At 45.8% G+C, this 27,044-nt stretch overlaps 1 protein-coding gene and 1 non-coding gene across 3 annotated transcripts in view; one reads left to right on the top strand and one right to left on the bottom strand.

Moving 5' to 3' along the window:
* Positions 1-6,828: 6,828 nt before the first annotated feature.
* MFHAS1 (multifunctional ROCO family signaling regulator 1) overlaps positions 6,829-27,044 on the top strand; it is a 108,477-nt gene continuing 88,261 nt past the window's right edge. For both annotated transcript variants that reach the window (XM_043893403.1, XM_043893404.1), the window contains exon 1: positions 6,829-9,826. In XM_043893403.1, the coding sequence (XP_043749338.1) occupies positions 6,829-9,826 (2,998 nt within the window). The remainder of the gene's footprint in view (positions 9,827-27,044) is intronic.
* LOC122688161 lies at positions 16,877-17,008 on the bottom strand. Its single transcript, XR_006339378.1, has one exon. It is a non-coding gene; the product is annotated as a small nucleolar RNA SNORA1 (small nucleolar RNA).

The following is a 27,044-nucleotide window of genomic DNA, read 5'->3' as shown; positions in this document are numbered from 1 at the left end:
TGTGCCCAGGATTAAAAAGTTAACTGACACCTCCTTGAAGATCCACTTCCTGAACTGACCCACATTAGTTCTTAAGGCTTGATTTCTAGCCTCTTCTTTGGGATAAGCCTAAAACCTTTTACAGAGGCATCCCTTCCTTTGTCCTCTCTGTTTTTTTCCCCCTTGATTTCTTCCTCCAACAAAACTAAGACAAGAAGGGTATTGTTGTTGTTTAGTGACTAAGTCATGTCTGACTTTTGCAATCTCATGGACTGTAGCCCACAGGCTCCTCTGTCCATGGGATTTCCCAGGCAAGAAGTCCAGAGTGGGTTGCCATTTCCTCCTCCAGGGGATCTTCCCGACCCAGGGATGGAACCTGTATCTCCTGCATTGCAGGTGGATTCTTTATGGCTGAGTCACTGGGAAGTCCCAGGAAGGGTATAGTCTGATAAGAATCATGGGAGTGGATTTTCCCTTATTATCTTTAACCAGATAGGAGGGAGCATTTTTGTTATTGTTTATTTACAGCAAAATATTCACTGAATCTAAATTGTAGGAAAGGAGAAGTGTGGGAAGCCCTTTCCCTCTTGGCATGATAAAGACAGGATGTACTGGGGCTCTCCAGACTTCAAGGAGACAACTAAGCCAAGTCCCCTCATTACTCATCCTTGGGTCTCATTTACACTGAAGGCTTAAGGAGTAGCCACATTTCCTTTTGAGACTAGATAGATATGTTTGATAGTCTAAATTTAATTAGAACCTCAAGCCCATGAATGTCTTTTCTGATGAGTTAATAAGCATTTACAGGCCTGTCTCAGAGCTGCAGCGGGTTCAGTTCCCAACCACAGCAGCAAAGCAAATATCACACACATTTTGGTTTCACAGCGGATATGAAAGCTATGTTTCCACTATACTGTAGTCTATTAAGTGTGCAATAGCATTATGTCTACAAATAGTGTACTGATCTTTTCTTCTCCTGTACAAGGAAAATGTAATTTATGTCAGAAATAGTCATGCAAGTGAATGGGCTGTGTAGGTGTTCATTGGTGAATTTAGACCAAACAGGAAGTGATGTAAATTACACTTATTACACTGCTGGGAGAGAAATATATTAAATCCAGACAGCATTCGGACAACGCACAAGGAACTCATTGTGTTGAAGGAAATCAGGCAGCTTTGGTGGGAAGACAATGTACTATATGGTATGAAAGCCATCAGTGGCCACTTGGGACTGAAATAACTTTTTAGGGAGTATAATTTTGTTCTAGCACTGACATATTTTTCTTTTTTGATAAAGCACCAAGGTATTCTAGTCTTTTTTTAAACTAATTTTTATTGGAGTATGGGTGCTTTACAATGCTGCGCTAGTTTCTGCTGCATAGCAAAGTGAACCCGTTATATACATACATTACGTGTGTGTACTCCGTCCTATCTGACTCTTTGCCACCCTGTGGACTATAGACCGCCAGGCTTCTCTGTCCATAGAATTTTCCAGGCAAGAATACTAGAGAAGGTTGCCATTTCCTCCTCCAGGGGATCTTCCTGACCCAGGGATCAGACTCACATCTCCTGCATTGCAGGTGGATTCTTTACTGTTGAGCCATCAGGGAAAGCCATATACATACATATATCCCCTCTTTTTTAGATTTTCTTCCCATTTAGGTTACCATAGGGCATTGAGTAAAGTTCCCTGTGCTATACAGTACATTCTCATACCTTAATTTAAAAAATACTTTATTGTTTAAAAAATCCTAACCATCATCCAAGCCTTCAGCAAGTCATAATCTTTTTGCTGATGGAGGGTCTTGCCTTGATGTTGATGGCTGCTGACTAACCAGGGTGGTGGTTGCTGAAGGTTGGGGTGGCTGTGACAATTTCTTAAAATAAGACAACAGTGAAGGTTGCCCAATCAGTTGACTCTTCCTTTCACTTAACACTTTGAGGCCATTGTAAAGCTATTGAATAAATAATTTCAATGTTATTATGTTTTGGGGGGCCTGAGGAGAGGGAGGGAGATGGGGAAAGAGATGGTTATTGGAGCAGTCAAAATATACACATTAAGTTTACCATCTCATATGAGTACTTGCCCTGAAATACTTACAACATCAAACTTTGCTGATCACCATAACAAATATAATAATAATGAAGTCTGGAATAGTGCAAGGATTACCAGAATGTGACTCAGAGACATGAAGTGAACAAATGCTGTAGGAAAAAATGGTGCTCAAGGCAAGGATGCCACAAATCTTCAATTTGTAAAAAAATGCAGTATCTGCAATGCACAATAAAGTACAATAAAATGAAGTCAGCCTAAGTAAATACAGAAATAAATAAATCAGAACTATTTTGAAAGTCTAAAATAGCTGAAGCAAGTAAAATCCTGCATTTCTGTTAAGCTGTGTTTTCTGAACTCTTGAAAGGCAAAAGGAGGGCAAGATAAAGACGAAGTAGGTTCACTAACTATACTAGTTCCCTAGGATTGCCCTGGTTTTAGGCACAGAACATCTCCTGTCCTGGAACACCCCTCAGTCTTGTGCACCCTGGGACATTTGGTCACCCTAAAATAAAGACCTCAGTTGTGGTTGGTGAAGTTAAAATTCAGTGGAAAGGTACTCAGATGATTTTTCCAAAGTATGCATCTTTAATATAAATAGAATAATGTAAAAAAAAAAAAAAAAACCATGAAAAGCCTAATGACTACTTGCCTAAAAAGCTCTCCATATATAGGCGAATCCTGAACAGTTGTCCATGCAGTTATAGTGGTTCATTTGGTAGCACTTACTCTAATGGCAAACTTTTTTTCCTAAAAGGAAATAATTAGCCTTTAGGGCATTCTTTTGGAAATCCCAAACCTTAACACAACACCAAATATCCTACAGGAGAAGAAAGGAGAAAGTTTCCAAAGGAAATTGCTTAACACCTTCAGCGATGGAAAGGAAAGGGTGAGGTGCCCGACCAGAGAGCAGGACTGCTGACAGGTGGTGATGGGAGCCAGGTGACTGGGCCCAAGGAGGGGCCAGGGGAGGGGCTGCAGACAGCCCTGGACCCCTTCGGTAAGATATGTGACAGGGAAAGGAAGTAAACCGCAGAGCCAATAGCTAGGGGGTTAGACAGTCAAGAAAAAAACCTGTCACGATGGAGGAAAGTCTAGTGTGTCTAAGACAGAACAAAAGAAACCAGGGACTTACTTCACTCTGTATAATGGGCTCCAGTTTCATGTCAATGTATGACAAAAACCACTACAATATTGTAAAGTAATTAGCCTCCAACTAATAAAAATAAATGAAAAAAAAAAGAAAAGAAAAGAAACCAGGGATAGAAAGCTTACTTGGAGCTTGTTGCTACCAAGAGGAGAGGACCCCTGCCACCTGAGCCATTCAGATTATTACTGACAAATATTTTAATGGAAGATTCTGGCCCATCTGTCCAGGGTCCTCCCTTCTGGCTTGCCATATCTTTTAAGGCCCAGCTCAAGACTCAGCCTCTTCATATGTGGTCTCCTGTGCCTTTAAATGACTTGTGCCCTCGCAGAGGGTCTGGACTCAGGGCAAGCCAGTTGCAGTCATATGGCAGCAGCTAAAACGAAAACAGTGTCAGAATAAGAAAGACAGGATAAATGTAAAGGCTTTGGAAAGTTGACAGCTTGGGGCCATGACTGGGTAAATATCCAAGGCAAGAAAACTTCGAGTAATCAAAGTTGCTTTTCTCCAAGCAGAGATTGTTCTCAACTTTTAGGAAAAGCCCAACATATGCAGGGTCACCTAGTACTGGCAGAGTCTGGGGCAAAAGTACCAATGGAGGCCCATCTACATAACACCTAATCTTAAATGAGCTACCTCAGGCCAACAAACGTGGTACACCCACCTCCCTCTCTCCTAACCTGGGCTCTACCCAGCACAGTGAGGGACCTGTGGGCTCACAGGGACATCAAGCTCCATCCACACCACGAGGATGTGCACATCAACAACTCCTGAATGACTGTGAAACACTGCCTGCCTTCTCCAAGGAGGCTTCAGGGTGTTTGCACTGGGCATTCAGGGTCCTTCACATCAAGTGTGTTCTAGAAGGCTGATGGACCATGTCCATCAACTCCTTGGTCCATCAGAAACTTTACAGCAGGTGGTAGAATGTCACAAGGGGAGGACCAGCTTGTGTGTCCAGGCCAGGATCCTTCTTGCCCAAGTTTAAGAACCATACTAGACACATTATCTTTTTTCCAGTTATATTTGATCACTGCATTCTGCTGATCTGACTTTCAAAGAACTCATGGACAGGACTTTACAGTAAGGCACCCCACAGTATTGAATGCAACAGCTCAAGCAGGCTGAAGGGCCCAGAAAGAATGTTCCATTGATCAAACTCATCCACTCCAGGCTGTGGTGCGACAGTGAGAGGCCCCAGACGGGGTATTCTCTGGTCCCATCCAGCTTTATCAGATAAAGCAAATTACATATTATCTCCTGGCAAAGGAAAAACAGTTCTCAAAGACATTTGAGATGGAAGTATAATCTTCTGATGCTTTCTAAAAGGGAGCAGTTTAGCCTGAGTTATTATCACACTCAAACCACAAGTTGGGCAGGAAGCTGATGCTTTCTCCAGTTCGTCTTGCCCAAGAGATAAAGCCCAGAGAAATTGGGTCTGACTTAAGAATACCTTGAAGGTGATACACTCAGGGGAATAACCCCACAAGACCCCCTGGACTATACACTCCATGGAATTCTCCAGGCCAAATACTGGAATGGGTAGCTGTTCCCTTCTCCAGGGGATCTTCCCAACCCAGGAATTGAACCCAGGTCTCCCACATTGCAGGTGGATTCTTTACCAACTGAGCCACCAGGAAAGCCCTAAGAATACCTTGAAGGTGATACACTCAGGGGAATAACCCCACAAGGGGAGTTAGCACACCTGGCTTTTCCCTTTTACATGGCTGGCCAATTGAGAGGTTGCTTTACTTGGGCCTGTTTGCATCTCTGTGAACAAAAGGGTCAGCCTAGGTGATTTTGAATTTTCCTCCTCCAGGGCGGGCTGGAGGGTATGAGGAATTCTTGAGCAATTTGGTCTTCCAGGAAGCCCTGCAGGGTGAACACAGCTCACCTGCATCCTGTTAAGGTACTTGGGGCCTCTGGGATCCACCTGGCTCTGGGAGCATCATTCAGTTACAGACTGTACCACCCCAGGCTTGTTAACCATCTCGCGGACAGATTTCAAGCTCCAGATATTCAGTCACTCTCTTTGAAGAGACTACTCAAATACCTGCACCGAATCTGGGTCTCCAGATGACAACAATGTCATGTGTAGAGGAGAGCCATGACTGTTAAGTGGTGCAATTAACCAATGAAATTTGCTTTTGCATCTCTGAAAACTATTTGCTTTATTATTAGCTAAGCTACCGGGCAGTGATGGAGGTGGTATTCGCGGGCCTGATAGATTTCAAGGTTTGGGTACATTCTGAAGAAATTATTCACTTAGTATAGATGTGATCTCAAAGAAACTGCCTCACCTAAATAAATCTTCAAGTTGAGCACTGGGCTGCAGATGTTGCTTGAAACAGATTTCATTTTCTTGAACCTACAGCATAAGGAATACTGTATAGCTGAAATACAGTATTTGTTCTGTATTTGGCTGTTGGGAGGATGAATAGAATACCCTGGACAAAACAATGCATGGCACCCCTTGCTTCACCCTCCAATTAGGCCAGCGGGGATCCAACTCAGAGCCTCCCCCAGGGGAGTGGAGAACGTCTGTCTCTGTTGATCTGGCACAAAATAGGGCCTCAATAAATATTTACCAAGTGAATGAATGGTTGCCTGCTTTTCTCCTTTTGTTTAGTCACAGTCTCTTTTTAACCTCCTACAATGAATCCCAGGGCCCTACATGGGCCAGTTCTACTAGGGTGTGCATGTAGGATGAGTGGAAAAGGTAAGGGAGATGAAGGGTGAGTAAGGGAGGCCAGGGATCCCACACGCGAGGGAAAAAGAGAAAGATATCCTTAGAGGTGCAGGACCAACAAAGAGCCAGACGCAGGCGAACCCAAGCTGGAGCACCCGGGGACCCGGATCTGCAGCGGGGACGGGCCCCACCCCGGGCACCTCCCGCCCAGCGCTGTGCACGCTGCCGGCCTGCACCGGCGAGGCGCCCCCAGCCCGCACCCGCAGCCGGTCCTTGGCCACCGCCCCCGGGGCGGTGCCGGGAACACGCGGCGCCTCCGCCGGTCACGTGGGGGCCGCTCCGCCGGGCGGCGCTGCTGCTTCCCGATCTCGCCCTCCCCGTGCCGGGGACGCGGCGCTCGCGCTCCCGCCCGAGTTCGGGGAAGCGGAGAGGAGGCTGCGGCGGCGGCGGCGGCGGCCCGGCCCTGCGCCCGCATGATGACCGCGGCGGAGCCGGGCGCCACAGTCCTCGTGGAGCTCGCACAGGCGACGATGTTGCGGGCCGCGGGGCCGCGGCGGCGAGGGTAGCAGGGCGGCAGTCGGCCCCGAGGCGCCGGAGGCGGGCGGAGCGGGAGGAGGAGCGGCAGGCATCCTCCGCGGCGCGGCGGGCGGGCGGCGGCCCTGCTGCCCCGGCGCGCCCCTGGCCCGGGAGCCCGGAGAATGCGAGCTGCGCTCCCCGCCTGCCGCCGCCTCTGCCCGCGCCGCGCGCCCGGCGCCCAACGGAGCTGTTCGCGTCGCCGCCGCCCCCCAGCTGCGGGCGCCCGGCCGCTGGCTGCGCTAGGATCCGCCGCCGCGGGCTGCCTAGGGCCGGTGGGAAGGGAGGAGCGGGAGCGAGAGGGCCCCGGAGACTGGCGCCCGCCGGGGCGCAGCGCGGCATGTAGCTGCGGGCTCCCGCGCGAGGGTGTCGGCCCGGGGCCCCGCCATGGCAGGGACGGACAGCGGGAACCTGAAGACGGTGAGGCTGTGGCGGGACGCCGCCCTGCGCGCCAGGAAGCTGCGGAGCAACCTGCGCCAGCTCACCCTCAGCTCGGCCGGGGGCTGCCCGGGAACCGACCAGCTCGACTCCCCTGACGCCCCCCAGCTCGTGCTCCCGGCCAACATCGGGGACATTGAGGTGCTGAACCTGGGGAACAACGGCCTGGAGGAGGTGCCCGACGGGCTGGGCTCGGCGCTGGGCAGCCTCCGCGTCCTGGTCCTGCGCCGGAACCGCTTCGCCCAGCTGCCTCTGGCAGTGGCCGAGCTGGGCCACCACCTCACCGAGCTGGACGTGAGCCACAACAGGCTGAGCGTCCTGGGCGCTGAGGCGGTGGGCGCCCTGCGCGAGCTGCGGAAGCTCAACCTCAGCCACAACCAGCTGCCCGCCCTGCCTGCCCAGCTGGGTGCGCTGGTCCACCTGGAAGAGCTGGACGTCAGCTTCAATCGGCTGGCGCACCTGCCCGACTCCCTCGCTGGCCTCTCCCGCCTGCGCACCCTCGACGTGGACCATAACCAGCTCACGGCTTTTCCCCGGCAGCTGCTGCAGCTGGCGGCCCTGGAGGAGCTGGACGTGTCCAGCAACCGCCTGCGGGGCCTCCCTGAGGATATCAGTGCCCTGCGCGCCCTCAAGATCCTCTGGCTGAGCGGGGCCGAGCTTGGCACCCTGCCGAGCGGCTTCTGCGAGCTGGCCAGCCTGGAGAGCCTCATGCTGGACAACAACGGGCTGCGGGCTCTGCCCCCCCAGTTCAGCCGTCTGCAGCGACTCAAAATGCTCAACCTCTCCTCCAACCTCTTGGAGGAGTTCCCGGCCGCCCTGCTGCCCCTGGCTGGCCTGGAGGAGCTCTACCTTAGTCGCAACCAGCTCACCTCGGTGCCATCCCTGATCTCAGGCCTGGGCCGTCTTCTCACCCTGTGGCTGGATAACAACAGGATCCGCTACCTGCCCGACTCCATCGTCGAGCTCACTGGCCTGGAGGAGCTTGTCCTGCAGGGGAACCAGATCGCCGTGCTGCCAGACAACTTTGGCCAGCTCTCCCGCGTGGGCCTGTGGAAGATCAAGGACAACCCGCTGATCCAACCCCCCTACGAGGTCTGTATGAAGGGGATCCCGTACATCGCCGCCTACCAGAAGGAGCTGGCTCATTCCCAGCCGGCGGTCCAGCCGCGCCTCAAGCTGCTTCTGATGGGTCAGAAGGCGGCAGGAAAGACCCTCCTCCGGCACTGCCTCACTGAGGGCAGAGTGGAGGGGAAGCACGGAGGAGGGTGCCAGGAGAAGACCTACCCGCCTTCGCCTCCGCTCGGGAGCAAGGGCATCGAGGTGACCAGCTGGACGGCGGATGCGTCCCGGGGCCTGCGGTTCATCGTGTACGACCTAGCCGGGGACGAACGCTACGAGGTAATCCAGCCCTTCTTCCTCTCCCCCGGGGCCCTGTACGTGCTGGTGGTGAACTTGGCCACCTACGAGCCGCTCCGCTTTCCCACCACCGTGGGCTCCTTCTTGCATCGGGTGGGGGCCCGGGTGCCCCACGCCGTGGTGTGCATCGTGGGCACCCACGCCGACCTGTGCGGGGAGCAGGAGCTGGAGGAGAAGTGTCTGGACATCCACCGCCAGATCGCCCTGCAGGAGAAGCACGACGCCGAGGGGCTGAGCCGTCTGGCCCAGGTGGTGGACGAGGCGCTGGCCCGGGACTTCGAGCTCCGTTCCGCCAGCCCTCATGCCGCCTACTACGGGGTGTCCGACAAGAACCTCCGGCGGCGCAAGGCCCATTTCCAGTACCTGCTCAACCACAGGCTGCAGATCCTCTCGCCGGTGCTGCCGGTCAGCTGCCGGGACCCGCGCCAGTTACAGCGCCTGCGCGACAAACTGCTCTCGGTGGCGGAGCACCGCGAAATCTTCCCCAACTTACACCGCGTGCTGCCCCGGTCCTGGCAGGTGCTGGAGGAGCTGCACTTCCAGCCCCCGCAGGCGCAGCGGCTCTGGCTCAGCTGGTGGGACTCGGCTCGCCTGGGGCTGCAGGCCGGGCTGACTGAGGACCGGCTGCAGAGCGCCCTATCCTACCTGCACGAGAGCGGCAAGCTGCTGTACTTCGAGGACAGCCCGGCCCTCAAGGAGCACGTCTTCCACAACCTCTCCCGCCTCATAGACATCCTCAACGTCTTCTTCCAGAGGGACCCTTCCTTGCTACTGCAGAAGCTGCTCCTGGGGACCAGCGGCGAGGCCGAGGCCGAGGGCCGGGCCGAAAGCTCCCCGCTGATGGCACCGCCTGCCCCGACCCAGGACGCACTTCGGGCCACCCAGCTCCATCACTACGTGGAGGGCTTTCTGCTGCACGGGCTCCTGCCAGCCCACGTCATCCGGTTGCTGCTGAAGCCTCACGTCCAAGCTCAGCAGGACCTGCAGCTGCTGCTGGAGCTGCTGGAGAAGATGGGACTCTGTTACTGCCTCAACAAAGCCAAGGGCAAGCCCCTGAATGGGTCCACGGCCTGGTACAAGTTCCCCTGCTATGTGCAGAACGAGGTGCCGCACGCCGAGGCCTGGATTAACGGGACCAACCTGGCCGGGCAGTCCTTTGTGGCTGAGCAGCTGCAGATTGAATACAGTTTTCCCTTCACCTTTCCACCCGGCTTGTTCGCCCGTTACAGCGTCCAGATCAACAACCACGTGGTGCACAGGTCGGATGGCAAACTTCAGATCTTTGCCTACAGGGGGAAGGTCCCGGTGGTGGTGAGCTACAGACCTGCCAAGGGGGTCCTGCAGCCGGACACCCTGTCCATTGCCAGCCACGCATCCTTACCGAACATATGGACGGCATGGCAAGCCATCACCCCCTTGGTAGAGGAACTGAATGTCCTACTTCAGGAATGGCCTGGACTGCACTACACGGTGCACATTCTCTGTTCTAAGTGCCTTAAGAGAGGGTCGCCCAATCCACACGCTTTCCCAGGTAAGAGGGCAGAGGGACCTGGTTCTTCTGCGGAGTGTCTTAAGATGCACTTGGGGAAAATGTTTGTTTCTCCTGTGTCAGACTGTTTGCTTAATCTCACCTGCTTCCCAGGAAAGCTTTTCAGGGTAAATAGAAGGGGATTTGGGGACCAGCAAGAGGCAGTCAGTATGTGAACAATATGAAATACAGTCCCCAGGATTCTACTCTCCTATTAGAAAGATTCAGACTTCTGAAATGAGTTCCAGTCCAAACATTTTGGATCTCCTTTTCCGTCTTCCCAGTTCAGCCTGCCTTTCTTGGAAGGAAATTTCAAATGGTTGTGCAGAAGATGGGTGGTGTCTGATGTTGAGTCATGGGCTATAATGCTTGTTAGACACATATCCAAGGGGTGCTCCGAATTTGAAATATCTGTCATCATATTCTTTTGTTTAAGTTCAGACTGACCATTATGTAGAATTATTGCACCTTTTTCTTAAGAAACTCCAGAGAAGACTGTTTTGTAATCAGGGTGAATGATGATTAGTAAAGACAAAAATGTCAGTCTGTAAGGCGTGACTCAATTCTGGGATCTCTGTTTCACCCTGTACACTCTGGGGCATGAAAGAGAGATTACTGAAATCTCTAAGGGGAGTTTTGGGGGTATTTCCTGGTAATTTTGTGCTTTACCGACATCTTGAGGCCTGGTTTTGGTTAAGTGTTAGAGAGTGTAGCTTTATGGAAGTGCTTTGTAAGAAATGGAATGGATAAGAAAGTGAGAAGGAAAAAAAAAAAATGGACAAGTTTTTGGTTTTTTTTCCCCTCTCTTTGGGGAGTGTTTTCCAGAAGACTTTTTTTTCCCCCCTAATGTTTTAGGTGAGTGGAAGAATTCCAAAACTAGGGGGATTTTTTGAGCCTGGTTAATTGGTATTATAAGCGTCTGAGAATGGGTCCATTTATTTGGAATAAAATAACAGCTCTGATTTTTGTGGAGCTGGCTTGGTTAACAACATTCTAAGTGTCCTAAGGACAAACCCAGTAATAGCATCATTGCCAGTGTCTCCCCTCGGTCCCCCACCCCAGAGTACACTGAGGTAGTGATGAAATGGAAGACTGCATGCCACCGTCATCTTTGTCCTAATCTGAATGCTGCTCATGATAGTATCAGGAAGGAATTGGACACCAGTATTTCCGAAGGTAACATTTCCCTGTTGCCCTAGATCTAGGCTGAGTGTAATTCTTCAGCTTGAAAAAAGTCACCATATCCAGTTACCAGTCAGTAGAGCCTCCATTCTCTGTATTATCTAGTGTCTCGTCAGTTTCGTGACTTGGTAGCCTCTTCAGTTTTATGTTTGCCATTGTCTTTTATTCATGAAAGCAAAATACTTCTTTATTGTGCCACTAAATTGAAGAAAGAGGTTGAGGGTTACATATTCACAGAGATTATTGAAAAAGCTACTTAAAGCCAGTTCTTAATGCAAAGATGGAACATTAATAAAACTGATGCTATTAACAACAAAGGGAAAGACAGAAATTATTGAACAAGTAAGGATCTGTGTAGAGGAATTCCAAGAAATTTGAAGAGTAAACAATGAGGCTGAATTTTTTTTTCTAACCTCAGCTCTTTATTTTTTAAGTCCACAAACAAGCTCGCCTCCAGATGCAGCAAGGACCCCCCATTCTCCTGTTGTTGTTTTGCCTTTTTGTCTTTCAAAGGAGGGTCACCTGGTTTACAATCCATCTGCAGGGAAGAGAGGATTCAACATAAAAAGCAATTAAATGGTTGAAAATTGTCAGAATATCTTTTTTTTTTTTTTTGTCAGAATATCTTAAATAGTGAGTGGGAATAAATCATCAGCTGTTTTTATAATATGGACTGAACATTTCTTATTTATGATCAGAGAAAGAAATTACCTTTTTTGCTTCGTTTAGGACTATATTTCTTCCAAACATAGCAGAGAGTATAGAGTAGTGGGGAAAAGGATGATTATAATACCTTTATTACATTAAAAAAACAAGGGGGAAAAGCATTTTCTTCTTTTATAGTTTTCTGTGATAGCCATCATTTGTTAGTATTTGTCACAATTCTGAAAGATTTGAGAAGAGCTAAAATAATAAGCTAGAAGGTGATGTAAGAACAGAATTCTATCGTTGGGTGTTCAGTTAATGAAGGCATGCATACATTTAAGAATATGCTCAAGTCCCTAGTTTATTAAAATGTATTGTAGCTCAGTGGAAACCTTTGAAATCTCTGGGTAGCCTTTCCTCTCTTTAAGAAGTCCTTTGGCTTTTAGAGATGTTTAAAAAGTTGGTTACTTAGTTTTACATTTTATTAAAGTGTCAAGTTCTCTTGTAAACTAACAATTTTATATACAATGGTGAAAGAAACACTGGCTCTAGTTTTTTCAACTTTAAGACATTAAGATTAAATAGGAAATTAATCAGTGTTTCCTTTGATATTATGAGGAAGAAACAAAGTTGCCTTTTCTTTCTTGTGTGTGCTCTGCCTCTGTCCATAGGACACTGAATTTCCTGGCCTGAGCTGCGCTAACGTAGTTGGCCTTGGGAAGTATAATGCTAGATTTCTCTTTTCTTATTTTGATTTACAAAAGAAATGGCAGTATTCAGGAAAGTCCTTAGTCCCCTGGCCACTTGTTTTTAGAAGTTCTTGTAAAAAAGATCTAATCACGGTGTCAGAGAAATCACCTGTTTGTTTCATTGGACTTAAATGGTTGCAAGCTGAAAGGAGGCCCAGGATGCAGCCTGCGTGTCAGGTGTGAGTCCTTACCTGCCTTCTGCAGATACTGACTTGACTGCCAGCCTTGACAGCCTCTCTAACAAGGGAACTCGGTGGAATGTTCTTGGCCTAGAGTAAGTTCTTGTGGGATATTTACCTATGTGAGATTCTAGTGCTTTGCTATCCACTTCAGTGTTTGAAAGCATGCTGTGTGTTTTGCAATTGGAAGAGTGCATCTTGGTGAGTTGAACTTGGGCCACGTAAGATTTTGCCTGAAGTATCCTACTCTCCAAATTGTTCAAGATCGTTCTTAAGAATAATTGGAAAGCCACCCAAAGCAGTAGGCAGAGAACTGGTAGATGATGGTTTATATATTTGATCCCTTTGATTCCTTGGTGGCTCAGCACCTTGCTGCCTCTCCCTAATCATGTGCCTTTTGTCCCTGTTTAATTTCTTACACACTCTGTACCTCTCTGAAGCCCTCGGTTTTGCCTTGTTGTGTGGCTGTTTGTGGAGGTCCTAATATCTCTTTGGTTAGCTTGTTCACCGGTTTCCTCCAAGCAGGAAACACGCCGGAGGCTCTGCGGCTTCTGTAAGAACCTCTGAGCTGTCTGCTAGACGACTGGTCTTTATGAGAAGTTTTTTTTCCCTTTGATGCTCAGATGCTCTGTCAGATTCCCAGGTGGTACTCTTGTGGTCATTTCCCTTTGTCCTGTGTCCCAGCGCCCCTCCCTGGCCCCGCACTTGTCCCTCTGATGTTCTCATTGTGACTGTAGTTCCAGCCTTGCCCTTGAATGGGCCCTTCACTTTGACCACTGAAGCAAAGCAAAATTCTTGCCTTATTCTATCTCACTTTTAGATTTACTGGAATTTGAGCATGACCTAGTTGCTTGGATTGAATTAGTCATTGTTTTTAATTTTGCAAAGGTTATTAAATATATCTCTTTAGTTTGGCATTATTAATATTGATGCCACTTGGCTTTTATTTTTGTGGTGAGTCCTCTTTGAACTCTCTTGGACTTTGTTTCACGTAAAAATCAAAACCTTCATTTTGCAGTGGAAGAAAGAAGCTCCCCACATAACAGAATTCAAAGATTTGAAAGGCCATTGGAGTGTTCAAATTGTTTTAAATATTTGAGGCCTCTCCTTCAAACACTAGAATCCACTCTCAAGTTCCTCTCTGCACAAGCAGTTTAGAATTTCCTAGAGAAAGAATTTTTTAATTTGTTAACAGATGTTTTGTGCATCCTCTACCACCTGTTCATCTTATTCCCCAGGAAATCCGACCTGCTTTATTTAAACTAATTTTGTATTGGGCTATAGCCAATTAACAAACAATGTTGTGATAGTTTCAGGTGAATAGCAAAGGGACTCAGCCATACATATACATGTATCCGTTCTCCCCCAAACTCCCCTCCCTTCCAGGCTGCCACATGACATCGAGCAGAGTTCCCTCTGCCCTACGCTAGGTCCTTGCTGGTTATCCATTTTAAATACAGCAGTGTGTACATGTCCATCCCAAACCTCACCTATTTACTTTATCTGAACACCTAGAAAATGTATAGGGTCTACTTAACAGGGTCGTTTTGAGCATCAGGCGAGAGACTGTCTGGGAAAGTAGTTGTTTTCCAGCATCTGGAGGAAATGAGGGGCTTCTGCTCCACGTACTGGGGTTAGGGAACGTGATGGAGGCAGGGGTCGAGGGGGGGTTGCTGATATTGGAGTGAGCATTTCTGGTTGATTTCTTCACCTACTAACTTGCTTCTCTCCATGGAAGTTATAGTTAAGGATCTGACCATCCATCCATCAGGGAGGGCTTTTTATCTTTAAGCAGGGGACCAGTGCTGGCCTCATCGCTTGCCGTCTCTTGTCTGCGGCAGCCGCGGCCCGCCTAAGCCCGGGGCTGGAGAGGAGAGTGGTTTGTGTTTCAGGCTCTGCCTGGGGCAGGCTCAGCCAGGCCTCTGTTCCCCCTGGTTCAGCTGCTCTGATTGCAAAACCAGTGCCGGGTCGCTGTCGGGTTTACCGTCCTCTCGAGCTGGCTCCCTTCACTTCAGAGGGGAGGGCTGGGAGACCTCGTTTTGGCTGCCTGCTCCAGTCCTGCTCCAGTACTCAGGAAGCTGACCCTCCAGTCCTGGCTTACTGCCTCAAGTCTGATGGCCTCTAGAACCCAGAGTGATTGACAGGCATCTCAGAGAGCCTCCAGGTATATATGATAACCTGTCTTTATTTTTTTTAATTACTTTTTACTGAAGTGTATTGCTTTAAAATGTTATATTTCTACTGTACAAACAAAGGGAATCAACTGTACATATACACATATCCCCTCCCATTAGGATTTCTTTCTCATTCAGGTCACCACAGTACATTAAGTAGAGTTCCCTGTGCAATAGACTAGGTTCTCATTAGTTATCCATTTTTTTCACAGTATCATAGTGTATATGTGTCCATCCCAGTCTCCCGGTTCCTCCCTCCCCACCTTTCCCCCTTGATATCCGTATATTCTTTCTCTGTGACTGTGGATGACATGTTTTGTCAAGCCATCAAGGCCCTCTGTGTCCAGCATGGCGGTTTGTTCTGTTTTTATACCCTCACTTCTCTGATGTTTCATGTGATGGCACCCTGCTCCCCAGGTGGTGCCTGGCATAGGGCTGAGCAGGTAGAAGGGACTCAAAGCAGATTGGTTATTTTTCAAAAACTCAAGAAATTCTAGTGTTTCTTAATTTATTCCTCGGCAGAGTGCTTTTTGTAGGTTGCTTGTGATGTTCTTTTTCTCAGAGTGTGTACTTTCAGAAGCGTGTATGGTTTTCCCATGGGGTTTTTCTGGCACATCAGTCCTTGCCCTTTGTGTCCATCCTCCTGATCCTTACAGAGATGGTGGAAGAGTGGTGAAGGGTCAGCTTATCAGGATGTGAAAGTGACTGAAGCACGGCCGCAGAAAGTTTCTACCACCTGATCTTGCAGTCACTCTCTTTGAGGCAATGGGTGCTTCCCTCCCTCCAGTATCTTAGCTCTTCCTTTCTAACTAGCCCCTGACCCTCCCTTGACATTATCCTGTAGATATGGGAAAGTACAAATGGTAAGGAAAATGAACGTGGTGATGCAGGAAAGAAGGGGTTTGCCGTCGTGGGTACCCACTGTTTTGCCTTCTTCCGAGTGCTGTTGATTTCCAGGAGCTCCTTCCAGCGTTCTTGCTGGTTTAAGTTCAGGGGAGACCATGGAAGATTTGCTGGCTGTAACAAAGGCAGCGCTGGTTCCCACATACTACAGGCTATGGTAACAACTCTCAGACACATTGCCAGCAGGGCTGACTTATTTGCGGAGAGGGAGGAGAAAATTTTTAGTTATTTTTACATTTGGCTCTGAAAGCAAGAAAACATTTTCTCATTTGTCCTTCCTTAACCTAATCTCTTAGATGTAAATAATGATGCCTTGCTTCTCCAAGGGTAAATTAGTGAAAAGCCATCCGCAAACTTCTTTCTCTTTAGCTGTCTGTTTACAAAAAAGTAGAGTATACAGAAGGAGAAAGAAAGCCGGAGCGGGGAGCAGGGGAGAGGCCCTCGGGTCCTGGTGAGATCCAGCAGAGGTTTGCATGGGCTTTGCAAGCCTGGAGCCTGGTTTACCACCTCAGGAAGGAACTTCCTGCTCTGGACTGGCAGTCCTAGGCACCCGGGCCATACCATCTGTTTCCTTTGTTTTTGCAAATCTGTGCACAAGGGTGGGTGGGAGAAGGTCAAGGAGGAGAAAGGAAGTTGTGTTAAGTTGTATCAAGACTGCTCTTTGAGGGTTCTCTGTGTCTTGCATGTCTTTCTGCTTTTTTGGGTGGGCTGGCTTACTGAGTCCAGTCCTTCTGCTCTTCCTCCTTCTTTTTATTGAGGTGAAATTCACATATGTGATATTAACCATTTTTTAAAACAATATAGTTTTTCTTTTTTAAAAAAATCATGAGTAACCCCGGCAAAAGGATTTAAAGTCAAATTTTTATTTGAAGAATTCACATGTTATGATTCCTGCTACTGCCCATCACCTTGATTCCTCAATGTTTGGGTCATCGTCTTCAAGATAACCCTTTTAAAGAGAGCTTTTGCTAAGATAACAGTTACCGTTTTAGTCCGTCCATACTTCTTTTGAGTTGGGCTTCTTTGATCTTCACTTGAATGTGGAATTGCTTCCAAAATTCTCCATCTGTAATCTTTGGGGTCCAGTTCTTCACACAATTTACTTTAGGGCCCTGGAAGTTGTAGGAAGTACCTTACTATTTTGGCAAATTATTGTTCCTTCATCATTTCTAATACTGAAAAGTTTTGTTCCATCCAGCTTTCACTCATGAGCCTAGCAAAACAGGTCACAAGTCTTGTCACTGCTGCAATAAAATTACCGTGATGACAGAAAAACCTATGTCTCAGTGTGGCTACGTCAATGATATCTGGACACCATGAACAACAGTGCCCATTTGCATCTAGAATGAGGCTTGAAATGAACGATTTTTTTAATAGCTTATATTCCACTTTATTTTTTTAAATTAATTTTTATTGGAGTATAGTTGCTCTAAATGTTGTGTTAGTTTCTGCTGTATAGCAAAGTGAATCAGCTATACATATACATATATCCTGTCTTTTTTGCGTTTCTTTCTCATTTAGGTCACCATAGAGCTGAGTAGAGTTCCCTGTGCTAGGTTCTTTTTAGTTATCTATTTTATGCACAGAATCAATATGTGTATATATATGTCAAAGTGTATATATGTCAATCCCAATTCATGCCCCCCGACCCCACCCCTGTTCCCCCCTTGGTGTCCATATGTTCGTTCTCTGCATCTGTGTCTCTATTTCTGTTTTGCAAATAAGACCACCTATGCCATTTAAGATAAACCATTTTTGAGTGAACAGCTCCCTGGTATTAGTGCAATCACAGTGCCTTGCAGCCACAACCGTAAGGCAGGTGTTTCTGGAAGGACGGAGCAGATGAGGTTGGTAACTTCCTGGGATGAATGGTCTGGGATTCTTTCGCCAGGTTCTTTGTGGCAACTGTCTTTCTAAGGCGTGACTTGAGAAGGGATTCTTAAGCTGGGCCTTGAGATGCCACACTGATGGACATCTTTTAAGACGGCTGCCTTGAGACTCCTCTTAGTGTTGATGAGAGGAGCCTTCCGGTCTGTTTTGTGCATGTGAGGTTTAATGGGGGACTGACGCACGAAGGACATGTAGGTGAGGAGCGCACAGAAGTACCATGTAATTACTGTCTTCTGGACGGTGCTTTTTCCCCGCATAGATTTTGAGTAGAGCTCTGGCAGGATTGGCAAGGCTGTTGGCATATATGAGGGTTAAGGGGATGAGGATTGCATTCATTCAAAATTAGGTCGTTACCAATGACAGACAAGTGTATCATAAGTTTATGAGCTAGATGCTGTCATCAATCACTGTTGAGTACCTGCTGTATATGGAAGTCTGTGCCAAATTAGGATTTTTAAGGGAATAAAAAAATACCTGGCCTGGTTCATGAGGAATCAAGATGGGATTTCAGTTGGTGTAATTGTTGACTTTTGTGCATGTGGAATCTGATCATATATGAAGAAATTTCATTGCATGTGCAAGGAATGACTAAACAACACAGGTTTCTAATTTTCTAGAAGGAAATGTCATATGGAGGAAAACTTGGGTATAATTTTAACTTTGCTTGACATAGTCATTCTTTGCAGTTATTTATAGTTTAGGTCACTTGTTTGCAAGAAATCTCAGACAGGTCTTGAGAGGATGCTGAAAAACGAAAAGGCATTGTATCTGAGGGTTTCTCAAAACTTCCAAAACGAATCAGCTTTTTTGAGGAGGGAAAATGCCTCCTCTTCAGGAATCTTTTACATTTCTCAGAGTTATTTGTGGATTTGCTTCTGTTTTGAGACAAATTGACATCAGCAGTGATTTCTGAACCCCAAAGACTGCGTGAACACCGCCTCCAAAGACAGTCTAAATTAAATTGGATACTGTCATGTTAAAAAATATATGGCTGCTGCTTAGAGATGTCTTTGTTAAGGAATGCTTTGTTGGGGTGGTTTTCTACTTGTAGGCTATTAAATGTTGACAGAATTTAAAGAATTAATTTTCCTAGATCCTCTCCACTTCTGAAATGAAGCATGTGATCTTGACATTGTATTAGTACCCTGTTACAGTAGCAGTGAACTTGAGGGTAGCAGAACAAGCCTTCCTTTCTTTTCTTTCCTTCTTTTTTTTTCTTTTGAAAAGATCAAGTTTAAAAAAGCTAATGGGTAAGGAAATGTAAAATAAAAAAATAATATTTCTCTTAGATATACTTGTTTGACTCCTCACTTTGTTGTCGTTTCCAGGGGATTCTTATTTTTCATGGCATAGAGGTTGTTGTTATATTAATCATCACATCAGTCACTCTGGGGATACAGAGTTGGGAGAAAATATGAGAGTCAGTAACACTCTTGAATTCCTCTTAGGTTCTAGAGACCATGCGAAGTACTTCTTATGGGTGATGTCATTAAATTTTTCCAGCAGCTCTAGAGGGTTGGTATTATCACTGTCCTGACTTTCAGGGGGAGAAATTGAGGTTCACAGGGTTGGGTTCCCTAGAATTAGAACACCCTGGGATTTCAGCCTCGACCTCTGCTCCCACTCACTCTCCCACCCTGCTCCTCGAGGTTGGGTTACCCACTGCCCCCCAGGACCCACAGGCTCACCTCTGTCCTCCTCTTTCCTGAATGTCCGTTCTGTGTTACTGCATGCTGGCCACAGTCTCAGTGTTGGACATACGGGGTCGGATGAGGCATAGACCTGCCGCACAGAGGTCAGCAGAGGTCACGGTCAGGTGCTGGGGACAGGTGAGGTCTCAGAGGGGTTCCTAAAAGGGCTGCCCTTCCCCTCAGTGCAAGATTGCCCCTCCCAGTCAGCCGTGGGGGAGTGGGAAAGGGTATTTTAAATTAGAAAGGCTCTTAAAAAGGTGGAGGGCATTCAGATAGATTAGCAGGCAATGCCTTGGGGTGGGTGTGTGTGCCCAAAAGCAGTTAGCAGTGGTCATAAAGGAGGCTTCTCGCTGTTAAGTTTCATTTATGGCCTGGTCAGAGTTTGCCAGTGGCCACCACTGGCCCAGGAACTAGAGTTTCGGAAACACTGCCCTCGCTCATTCCTTGTCCATCAGACGGGGCTCTGCTGAGACCATGGAGGGGATTTATGGCTCGGAGGACCTAAGGGTGGTTTCAGATGATTTGCTCAGACTCATAGTCACTGCTGGGCTGACAGAGCTCCTGTCCTGTGTGATCCCCAGTTCAGCATGCCCCAACCCCGTTCTCCGTGCCTGAGTCCAGAGAGAACATGGACGTTGGCTGGTCCCCCAGCCAGATGGCCACATGCCTCTGTGATCCCTAGGAATGTATCCAGAACATCGATTTTCCTGACTTGAAATCTTACCATAACAGATCTTGCGATAAAGGCGAATTTGGCTGTAACACAATTTATTGTGGACTGTTTCCTGTCTTTATTTCAGGCTTTCTTGTCACACTGCAGACTGACTGAAAATACCATTTTTTTAAATAATTTTGCTCTGATGGAGTAGCATATTTTATGCCCTTCATTTGTTCGGATTTCACTTATCACCCTGTGATGGCATTTTTTTTTTTTTTGCACCTTTCTATATATCCCCATTGGAGTGTGTCTCCCTGTGCCTCTCAATTTATCAAAGTATACTTAGTTACATTTTAATTAAAATCCTAGGAAGTGCAAGATGTTAAAAAACTTAATTTTGTTTATATTTGCTTAATATCTTGCTTGAAACCCTTGGAATTTTGTGTTGCGTTTTTTTGTTTGTTTTTTTTCATTTATTTTTATTAGTTGGAGGCTAATTACTTTACAATATTGTAGTGGTTTTTGCCATACATTGACATGAATCAGTCATGGATCTACATGTGTTTCCCCATCCCGATCCCCACTCCCAGCCATTAAAAAGAATTCATTTGAATCAGTTCTAATGAGATGGATGAAACCGGAGCCCATTATACAGAGTGAAGTAAGCCAGAAAGATAAAGACCAATACAGTATACTAATGCATATATATGGAATTTAAAAAGATGGTAACGATAACCCTATATGCAAAACAGAAAAAGAGACACAGATGTACAGAACAGACTTTTGGACTCTGTGGGAGAAGGCGAGGGTGGGATGTTCTGAGAGAATAGCATTGAAACAAGTATACTATCAAGGGTGAAACAGATCGCCAGCCCTGGTTGGATGCATGTGTTATGTTTTAAAATGGAAGTATTATGTTGGTTATTTGCAAGGACTCTTGAGATCCTGCTGGGTTCAAATCCTTGGTCCACCACGTCTAGCTGTGTGACTTTGGATGTCATAATAGTTTCTGTCTCATAGGCTGACCATGCAGATTGAGTTAATACAAGTCAAATGCTTTGAATGACACTTGACTTGTGGCAGGAATCCCATAGGTATTAGCTTCTGCTGTTTCTACCATTATTCCAGAAAGATCTACTTGGAAATCCTAAAGATCTATTTGGAAATCAGATCAGCTTATGGATAAAGCTCGTCTTTTTCTTAGGACCATAGTACAGTGTGATTTGTATTCGTACTCTTTTCAAAATGCATTTTTCTTATTATTAAAATATTTACAATCTTGAAGTGTGAAGAGGAAAAACTATAGTCATGTTGGTATCTAATGTAATTACACATTTTGCTTTATTTTTTTTCAACTTTTTCCCTTTAACTTTAGGTTTATTAAAATATATGTGTTGTGCTTAGTCGCCAGTCGTGTCTGACTCTATGTGACCTCATGGACTGTAGCCTGCCAGGCTCCTCTATCCATGGAGATTCTTCAGGCAAGAATACAGGAGTGGGTTGCCATGCCCTCCTCCAGGGGATCTTCCCAGCCCAGGGATTGAACCCAGGTCTCCTACATTGCAGGCGGATTCTTTACCATCTGAGCCACCAGGGAAGCCCATTAAAATGTCTAGTGATAATAGTGATAATCATGTTGTGTAAATAATAACTTTCTTAACCTTAGCTACCATGAGTATGGTTTCATATTATTAGTAGCTACATGGTAATTATAAATGCTTGCATAATAGTACATCAAGGAGATTTTTACCTTTGTTTATTTAACCATTAAACACTTGAGTAGTTTCAAGTTTTGTTGTTATGAGTAATTCTTTGATGACTGTACTTCTGTATAAAGGCTCTTATTTGGGCAGTAATTCTAGAAGCGAACTCAATGAGTCAAAGGCAAAGAATGCCTAATGTTCAATACATGCTTACGTTGCTTTTCATTTGGGAAATACTGTGCTGCCTGCATGGGATGCTAGATTGATTTCACTGCATTTCCTCAGCATTGGGCATCATCTTAAAAATACACTAACAATGAATGGGAGGCAATATATCACCGATATATCAGATTTTTAATTAGAGTACATGCTTATTTTCTTAAATGAATGTTACCTATTGTGTTGCTTTCTCTGTGGATTGTCTGATCATGCCTTTTGGGATCATCTTGTTGATAATTGATATATATATTTTTTAAATCACAGTGATTTCTTATAATCACAGATTTCAGCTTATATTAACTATATATGAAGGATGGTAACCTTTTGTCTATCAAACTGTCAGGGAGGGGAACATTCCCCTCTACCCATCTTGGTTGCTTTGACTGGTCTAGTAGTTAAATTGACACATGGCAGATTAATAGGAGGAAAAAATCAAATTTAATTTCATAAGGACAGAGATCTTATAGATATGGAATCCAAGAGGTAACCAAAGCCGGCTGTTTATATATTTTTTAGACAAGGAAACAAATTTGTGAAGAACTGACAAGACAGGCTTAAGGCTTCAGCACTAATTCATGATAAAACTAAGTAGAGTTTGTTTATACTCCTTCTCTACCCCGAGTTCCCTATCTCCAGTGATAAAAATATCTCTTTACTTCCTGATACAGGTGGGCACCTTTCACCTGGGAGATTTATATCCTACTTTCAGGAAGGACAAAGGAGGGTCAGAGTGTCCTTGCATTGGCTGTTTCTTAAGTAACTTTTAATTCAAAATTATATGTCACTGTGGCGCATTTTGGGGTGGCCTGCCCTGAACCCCGTTGTACTTATGGTGTTGTTTTCTGGCTTGTTTGCCTTTTTGATATTTAAAAAATTTCATTTGATACAATGAATTGAGGACTTCCTTTGTGATTAAATGAAATACCATTATTAGTTTTCTAAATAGAATAGGAGGGACCACACAGTGAACCATAATTGTCTACCTATATAACCTCTACTGCCAATAAAAAAGTAATACCTGCACATGGATGGCATATTCAAAAGCAAAAGCCCCTTTCAGCCCCCTTTCTTATCTTTAAACTATTTCTAGTTACTGCTTTCAAGGAAGATAAAACATATATTTGCATATATTTTAACCAGAAAGAGATCATACTGTATTCATTATTCTGCACCTTGCTTTTAGTCACTTAAAATATATTTTGGACATGTCTCCATATGGGAAATTACAAACCTATTGTGCTTGTGTGTGTTCGTGTGTGTATGTATATATAATGTTCTACCGATGGATGCACTGTTTAGTTAGTCCTATATTGACAGACCTTTGATTCTTTTCAGATTATTTTATAGTTTTTAAACTAAGTTCTCCCTTTCCAGAATTTTGGGAAATACTCAGTTTTATTTCCTTCAGGGTTGGTGATCCCTCTTTGTGCTCAGGACACTGTCGGGATGCAATTAGAAAAAGACAAATCTCTCAGTCACATGGTGGGACTTAAAAGGGGGGCTGGGGAATTATAAAAACTTAACTCTGTGATTTAAAATGAGGGTAATCTTTTTTAATTGGCTTCTGTGATGCCTATTGGAATACCATTGTTTGCAACGTAATTACGCATGTACCAGCCTAATTCATCCTTTATAATGTGATGTAATGTTTAGACATCACAATAATTACAAATCTTCCATGTCTACAGATAAATATACCACTGATCAAAATAAGACAGTGGTAGCAAGAATAGTGCTGCATCGTTGGGGGATGTTAATGAAAAATAAAGGATAATAAATCATATCTCATTGGCTCAAAACATTGCTTCTACTTTTCTATCACAACTACCATCTAAAGGCCAGTGCACCTGGGCCAGCGGAGCAGTTTTCATGTGTGCCCTGTAACTAGCCCCAGAGTTCCATACCATTGTATTTGCTTGCCCTCAGCTTGGTGTGTTATTCAGAGATGTGCCTGGATATTTTATCCTGGGACTAGTAGGGGTCCAAAATTTAAGAGATTATCCGAACTGTTTGTGTGTGTGTCATAGTAAGGGACCAAAATTTAAGAGATTATCCGAACTGTTTGTGTATGTGTCATGAATAAAGAATGGGTCTAATCCAGCCCACTAAAATGTGTTTGATGTGGAAGAACAGTAAACAAATTCTGGTAGAGTGACTTATGTGTTTAAAAGCTATTTAGCTGTACGTTTTGCTTAAAGCAAACAAAATCATCACCAGTCAGGTTTTTGGGGAAAAGAGATTGTACACAGGGTTCATTGAAGTGTTTGGTCTTAAAAATCCTCCCTCCTACAGGAAATGTCTAAATCAGTGCAGACAGCTTGGTGGGGAAAAGGAAACCACATTTTCTTACCGAAGCATATATATTCACTGGGATGACCTTGACTCACCTTAGCTGCACATCGACATGGCATAGCTGGGGTGTCTTTGATTTAGGGGGTTTGTTTGATTATGAATCACTTGTTCAGTCGCTCAGTCGTGTTCATGGACCCCATGAACTGAAGTTTATGAATCATGTGGGGAAGAGCTAAAAAGCAAGATATGAATTTTTCTAGAACTCGTGATGCCCCCAAGCAGCTCACTGGTCTGCTGAGAGCTGGGCCATTTTGTGTCCAGATTACAGAAGCAAAAAATGATATGCCAGGCCCCCACAAGAGGATGCATGTGTCCCCTCTGCTGACACCACTCGCCCCCAGATGGCTAGTGACTGGCACGGTCCTGGTCGTGCCCTGCTTTAGCTTGGGGCAGGTGTTCTTTCGAATTCATTTCTTTTATTAAACCTCTGCCCCTATGTATGCCTTTTCTTCTTAGGAAAAAGATATGTGCTGGCCCTCTGGTTACTGTATACTGTAATGTGCATCCTCCCTGGCTGGTCCCTTGTTTCCATCTTTTTTCCCTTGGTGTAGAGAGGAGGAAAATTCCCTAGTGTTCTGTTTGGTCGTTCTAAGAATTTGCCTTTGGGGCTTTTGGGTCAGGTGTTCCTGTAGCCCCACAGAGCTTATCGGGTCTGTGTTTGCCTCTCACCCGCTTCTTGAAAACTGTTGAAGCATCTGTGAGCTTTGTCTGTGCGATGGGGCACAGCATTAAAAGCTCGTTCAAATAGCAGGCATGGTCGCATCTTGTTGATTACCAGGGCTGTTAAATTCTCTTGTGGAGCCAGCAAGACAGGTGACAGTTTCCAGGAATTGAAAAGCTGCTGCATACACAGCCCCAGGTGTTCCATGAAGGTTGGACCACTGGTGTCATCCCTTTTTACGGTCCATAAATCTTCTGATTCATTGTGCCAGCTGGGACTCAAGACACGTTTATTCGTTGGGGGGAGTCTCCATTGAAATCAGAGAGCAGGAGGAAGAGTCTGGAATTAGAATGGTGTACATTGTTCTTTGTTAGAAAAGAATCCTGGTTCTCTGGCTGTAGACAAATATTTGCTTTTGAAGAATCTGGTGGCGTATCGGTAGCTTTGTTTCCGTCCATGCGGCAAACATGCTCTCTCGCCTTCTAAGGGTGCAGGCACTCACATCGTGCTGGTGATTTGATAATGCTCGGAATCTGGGTGTGTGCTACTTCAAATACCTTTCTGCTTCCTCCTCCACCGACTTAGCTAATTTCTCCAACGGGACAGATCTTTATCCCGAGGGGTCTACATAGCTGCTGCTGGAGGGTGATATTGGAAAAATGTCCCTTTAGCCACAGCTAGATATGCATATTGCCAGGCAGCTTCCTTGTGTTAAGCTATACCAGCATCAGAGAAAAAAAGAGGCCGGTGTCTTTTACATTTTAAAGCCAGTGGATTAGGGAGGAAAGAAGCCCATACCTTGGGGATGCCACCCTGAACCTCAGTTTCTTCATCTGTGAATGAGGAAAAATAATCTGACACTTCCTAAGCATTTGCTCAGCCGCCTCACATGTTGTGAGGATTAAATGACCTCATGCATGCCAAGGGTCCAGGGTAGTTTCTACCATGTAGTGAACGCTCAGTAAATGTTAACTGGTGATCCCTGATTACAGGGAGGGACACCGAGGCACAGGGATGGGGGCTGAAGAATGTGACCAAGTGCACCCAGTATGTGGCAGGGCCCACCTGCCAAAAACAGACAGTTGGTTGAATGAAAAATGAAATAATGTATGTGAAAGATATGTGTCTAAATCTGCAGTGTCAGACTCTTTGCACTAACTGGGACTCTGCCATGACGATAAGGCAGGTGATGGGGAGCCCGGGGTGAAGAGGAAGCAGTGGTTTAGGAAAGTGGTGCACATTTTAAACGGACAGTTGCAGTGCTGCAATAAATGCTGGGATAAAAAGATCTCCAAGGGCCAGGAGGCGCTTGAGGATGGGAGGGGCCTTGTGGGTGGCGTTGGATGGATGGGAGCAGGTCTCTAGCTGAGTGGAGGTGATGCTGGGGGACTTTGCAAACCACCAGGTCCACTGAAGTGCAGTGGAGTCAGAATGGGGACGAGAAGTCAGCTCTTTCGCTTATCAGTGTACTTGCCATGTCAATATTTTTTTAGCCTGTCTACCTGATTAGCTAAACTTCTTGGCAGAATTCTTGGCAGCTTGATAGAAAGCTGAAATATTTTGATTTGATTTGATGATTTTTTTTTTTCCCCACTAGGATGAGAAGGACATATTGAAGGGTCAAATAGATGCAGTGTCAAGTTTAGTTTTTGTAAGACCACTCAGGGCAGCGGTATGGAAGATGGACTTGAATGGAGTGGGAATGGAGTCAGGGGATCACTCTTGAGGTCATTCAGACTCTGTGTTATATGATACGGGCTCTCAGGCAGGTCTCTGGGAATGAAGGAAACAGGCCAGGGTGTTAATGAGGGCTTCTCTGCCTGACTGGGAGATCTTGAGCTAGCTAAGTAGCTCTCTGGGCCTCACTTTTCCAGTCTAGGAGGAGGAAAGCATGTCTCTTTGATCTGGTTGTATTGGATGGGGTGGATTTTAACTGTAATGAGAAGAAAACTGGGGCGTTCATTTTTAAAAGAGAAAGCAGAAGCTATTTGATAAGATTAATTTCAACAGAACTGATATGTGTATGCTGCCTGCTGGCTTAATTGGTTTAGGAGGGCCGTCTAGTCACCCTCCTGTGATGGATACCAAGTGAATTCTAGTAGATTTATAGTCTTAGGTTTGTAAATAATGTCATTTGCAGAAGAATAAAGTTCCCCACTTGTTCTTCAATTTGGAAGGATCCTGTAAGAATCAGCGACTTTATAAATATCCAGCA

This window comes from Cervus elaphus, chromosome 32, assembly GCF_910594005.1.
Source record: "Cervus elaphus chromosome 32, mCerEla1.1, whole genome shotgun sequence".
NCBI classification, from domain to species: Eukaryota; Metazoa; Chordata; class Mammalia; order Artiodactyla; family Cervidae; genus Cervus; species Cervus elaphus.
The sequence above is the reverse complement of the archived record's forward strand: the minus strand, read 5'-3'. Positions and strand labels throughout refer to the sequence as shown.